This window comes from Phaseolus vulgaris, chromosome 8 (genome assembly GCF_000499845.2).
Source record: "Phaseolus vulgaris cultivar G19833 chromosome 8, P. vulgaris v2.0, whole genome shotgun sequence".
Taxonomy (NCBI): domain Eukaryota; kingdom Viridiplantae; phylum Streptophyta; class Magnoliopsida; order Fabales; family Fabaceae; genus Phaseolus; species Phaseolus vulgaris.
The window spans coordinates 42,041,569-42,046,152 of NC_023752.2; the positions used below are offsets into that span (position 1 = coordinate 42,041,569).

Below are 4,584 nucleotides of genomic sequence, written 5' to 3' on the forward strand. Positions count from 1 at the left end.
TTCCAATGTTCTGGTCAACAGGCAGGATCACAATATCTTACCTTACACTACAAAAATAATCATGTAGATCCATGCCGGAACGCAAACTGGACCTCCAAGGTTTTCTTCTTCCTTGTCTTTTTCGTTACCTAATAAATTTAAATACTTGACATCTTGGACAAAGAAGTTTTTGGATGAAATTCAAACACCTTCTAAAGGTTCTCACCTTCTAAGAGGATTTTCATCAACAAGTCCTTTCATCCCCAAATATTCTTTTCAAACATGGCTTGTATCTAGAACTTTCCCATTTGAACTGCCTAAGCTTAAGGAACATAAGTTTACTTCACATACCACACCTCGCAATATCTTATATGTGAATAAGCTGACTATTTTTTTTGTAGAATTTCTAAATTCGAGGTCAAATTCTCTCCAACTTTGGGGGCATGATACAATCCAAGTAGCCAAGAAGATGACCAAGGAGTCAAGAGACAATTCACACTGTGAGCAGTCATCTCAACAATCAAGTCAAGGCCCCACCAAATATTAGACGAACCTCATTAGAAGAAGAACTTGGCATAGGCCATAACATGTTTGTAAATAATTTGGGCTCACTTTGTCCAAATAGAAAAAATAGACTAGAGTAGGTTCACATAACATAAAAGGGAGGGTACTTAGTGAAATGGGCTTGTACCAAACCCATTTTTTGAAGACGAGTTACCTAGAATTAAGGTTTTTAACCTACTTTCTAGAAGCTATGCCTCAAGGTGCGGTTTGACCATGGTCAACACCCTAGGCAGCCCCTCTCCCTTGCCATTTCTACCCTTCACCCATCTTGCCTACCAAGGCACCCCTTTCTATAAATAGGGTGTCTTGCCTCATGTATTTTCAACTTGATTTTGAATAGTAAAGAAACTCTGCAAGTGTGATTTTGTGAGACTTGTGATCTCTCATGTTGGGTGGGTAATATCTCAAGTGGCGGCTCTTGCATCACTCATCTTGGAATCCCTGTACTCCAAGTGGCGTGACTTCATTTCTTCCATAAGCTCTCTTCATCCCTTTCTTTTGTTATTTTTATTCACACCATCCTCAATTCCATATCCATCTTCTTCCACTCTTTCATCTGTTCTTTACTTTGTTCTTCTTTTTTATTGTTCCTTGTCTATATTTCTGCTGCATCATTCATCACCTTATATTAGTCTTTTCTCTTTGCCCTTCTGAAGTGAACCTTCACACTTCCTTAAGCACTTGGTTAAGTTCGTGTCCAGTGGAAATCTTCTTAGGGTTCTCACCATAATTACTAAAATGTGCAATCTCAAACAAGAGCAACCAATAAAAATGTGCAATCTTAAAATCAACTCACATCAAGGTTCACTTCAGAAGGGCAAAGAGAAAAACACAAGAATAAGGTGATTATGATGCAAGTGGCGGAATTTAAGAACAACGGAAGTAAAGGATGAATGGAGATGACCAAAAGGAAATGACACAAACAGGAACATAAAGAAAAATGTAAATGGAAAAATGGAAAGGAATGGAAAAGATGAGATGAAGAAAGCTTATGGAGATTGGGAAAGATGAACACACCACTTGGAGGGTGGGAAACTCCAGGATAAGTGAGGAAGAGCCGCCACTTGAAATGCTCACACACTCAAGATAAGACCCCAATTCATTTAGGAGACAAAGCTCATTAATCAGTCAAGTAGAGTTTCTTTACTATATTCAAATCTAGGTGAAAATACATGAGGCAAGACACCCTATTTATAGGAATGGATGCCTTGGTGGGCAAGATGGGTGAAGGGTAGAAATGGCAAGGGAGAGGGGCTGCCTTGGGTGTTGACCATGGTCAAAACTGCACCTTTAGGCATAGCTTCTAGAAGGTAGGTTAAAAACCTTAATTTTAGGTAACTTGTCTTGAAAAAATGGGTTTGGTACAAGCCCATTTCACTAAGTACCCTCCCTTTTATGCTATGTGAACCTACTCTAGCCTATTTTGCTATTTGGACCCCAAAAGTGAGCCCAAATTATTTACAAACATGATTTTGTCTTTTAAGAAGACCAGAAGAAAGAACAGTTGATGTTCTAGTCTATGCCAAGTTCGTCTGATATTTGGTGGGGCCTTGACTTAATTACTGAGATGACTGCTCACAATGTGAATTGTCTCTTGAGTCCTTGGTCATCTTTTTTACTACTTGGATTGTATCAAAATACCCCACAACCAAATACTCAACAGAATCAAATGCAAGATAATGATGATGAGCAACAAAATTCACCTCGTCAAGATTATAATAATTATTAGCTTTCTTAAAAACTTTGTAATGACTTTAATTTCATTTTATTAGATGCTTTTTTAATGAAATACATTTGGATATTTTGAATATTTGGAAATAGTATTGTATTCTATCATGTTTTTCAACTTATGGGCAGGTCTGAATATTGATGAATATTTTTCTTGAATGAATTCTATTGAAAACATGAATGACTATTGGTATATGCAGGTGTGGAACTGATTTGCAATGCTTTCAAATATTAAAAAAAGGAATTACACTTACATACGAATTTATCTGTATGTAAACCTGCACATACTTACAAACGGATAATTACATACAGATCTCAAATTCGTATGTAACAGTTACCTACGACACTTTTACATACGAATTTATGTCCGTATGTAACTATGTTTTACATATGGATTTAGTGTCTTACATACGGATTTGAGCTGTGTGTAATTCTAAATTTTCTTGTAGTGTTATAACCCAATATTGCTCAACACTCAATTTACGTCAGCTAAAGTAATAAAATTATGTTATTCAATTCCTATTTTTTGTTGTTTGACATGCTTTGTCAATTAGATTGCTTTTTTCTCTTATTTATTGTTATTTATTGCAGTTTTTGTTTTCAAAAACTTTATGTAATAGGTATAGAATTAAAATAGTTAATCAGTTGTTTATTTTCAATTTCTTGATTAAAAAATATAATAAGCTTTAAAGTAAAAATGGAACTTAAACAATAATATTTATAACTTACACATATAATTATATGACTATATATTTTATTTTGGTTTTTTTTATTTTACTTCTACAATAATTTAAATCTTACGTGAATTATTATTGTTTCATCTAATTTTTACTTATACTTTTTATTTATTATGGTATCTAATTTTTAATTTTATTTTTTATTTATAAATATCCGTGCACGGCTACTGGCTAGTATTTCTTCAATGGAATTTGTTTTTGGCTTGATAATAAAATTACTAGACTTTAATATATTATTGGACGTAATATAATTATATAAATATATACAAAAAAAACGGAACAATCTAATTGAATTCAAATATCTTTTATGAAATAGTTGTTTAAGAAAATATCAACAAACCGAACTTTATTAGCCAAATTGGATCCAAGCACAACTCTTAATAGGTTCTTTCATTTAATTCACAAACATTGGAATAAACCAAATCAACGCAAACAATTATGGTATACGAAAACAACCCAGATCATTTTATTTATTATATTAGTAATTATTTGGAGGTGTAGTGCATGCGGGTGATTGAAACATGAAATTCATTATATATAGTTGTACAGTAAGAAATGATCGACCATGTTCTTAGGCTAGTGCAGGCCGTACCATGAGTTGTTCTGAAGATCTTCAATTAGTTTGTTATCCAGTTGAAGAGCTCTGGCGAGAACCTCAACAGAAATAGGTGGATTAGCTTTAAACAAAGCTTTTCCAATTGTGATAGTTCCAGGATTTTGACTGCTAAGACCAGCAATAGCAACAGCATTGCCATATCCGACGTTGAGTTGGAAGTGAATGAGACCAATTGGGAAGACAAAGACATCACCCTTGTTCAGAACTTTGGTGAAAAGCCGATTTTGATTTTGATTGGAGGTCACAAATCCAACATAAAGAGTCCCCTCCAGAACTATAAGGATCTCTGAAGCCCGAGGGTGAGTGTGGGGAGCGTTTAAACCCTTTGGTGCAAAATCTATGCGAGCCAAAGATATGCCCAGCGTGTTTAGTCCAGCTAGTTGATCAACAGCCACAGCAGTCACCTCAGCACTCAACGGGTTGTCGGTGTTCCCAGGTTCCACATGTAAGAAAAAATCTTCAGCTTTCACAACCCCAGGATCTTTGCAAAATTTTCCATTCACAAATACTACAAATTACAAAGCGATGGTTAGTATAATTCTTACAAAGATCTATCTATCTATTTGTGTGTGTGTATATATATGTATTTGAAGAATATTTCTACGTACCACCATCGCGTTCCTTGGCTGCCACACAAAAGTCTTGCAGAGGACTAGGATCGTAGGCAGAGACAACTGAGGATGTGAAAGCCAAGAGAGCAACAAGCAAGTACGCAGCTTTCATTTTTCTCCTCTCCGTATACTCAAATGATTCTGCTATGTAATGTTGTGAGAAGTGAATTTTGATTCATTAGAAGCTTGGTATTTATAAGGATGAAGCATTAATTAGTTTACAGATTATATTTACACCGTAATCTATTTTTTATTTAGTGACGAACCATTCCTTAACAACTACATGTGTGCTTGATCAAAGAGTAGACTAAGGAGATGCCCAAAAGGAAAACGCAAGTGTTTCGGTATT

At 35.0% G+C, this 4,584-nt stretch overlaps 1 protein-coding gene across 1 annotated transcript; it reads right to left on the reverse strand.

Annotated features, from left to right (window-relative positions):
• Positions 1 to 3,452: 3,452 nt before the first annotated feature.
• On the reverse strand, positions 3,453 to 4,584 carry LOC137824030 (germin-like protein subfamily 1 member 7). Its single transcript, XM_068629454.1, has 2 exons — positions 4,233 to 4,584; positions 3,453 to 4,132 (listed from the first exon to the last, which is right to left on the reverse strand). The coding sequence occupies exons 1-2, from the start codon at positions 4,345 to 4,347 to the stop codon at positions 3,585 to 3,587; spliced, it is 663 nt and encodes a 220-aa protein (XP_068485555.1). The 5' UTR covers positions 4,348 to 4,584; the 3' UTR covers positions 3,453 to 3,584.

Excerpts from the sequence above, each read along its gene's own strand:
- LOC137824030 (XM_068629454.1), bottom strand. The coding sequence starts at position 4,347 with ATGAAAGCTGCGTACTTGCTTGTTGCTCTCTTGGCTTTCACATCCTCA. Across the intron at positions 4,133-4,232 it reads AGCCAAGGAACGCGATGGTG|TATTTGTGAATGGAAAATTT; the intron begins GTACGTAGAAAT and ends TGTAATTTGTAG.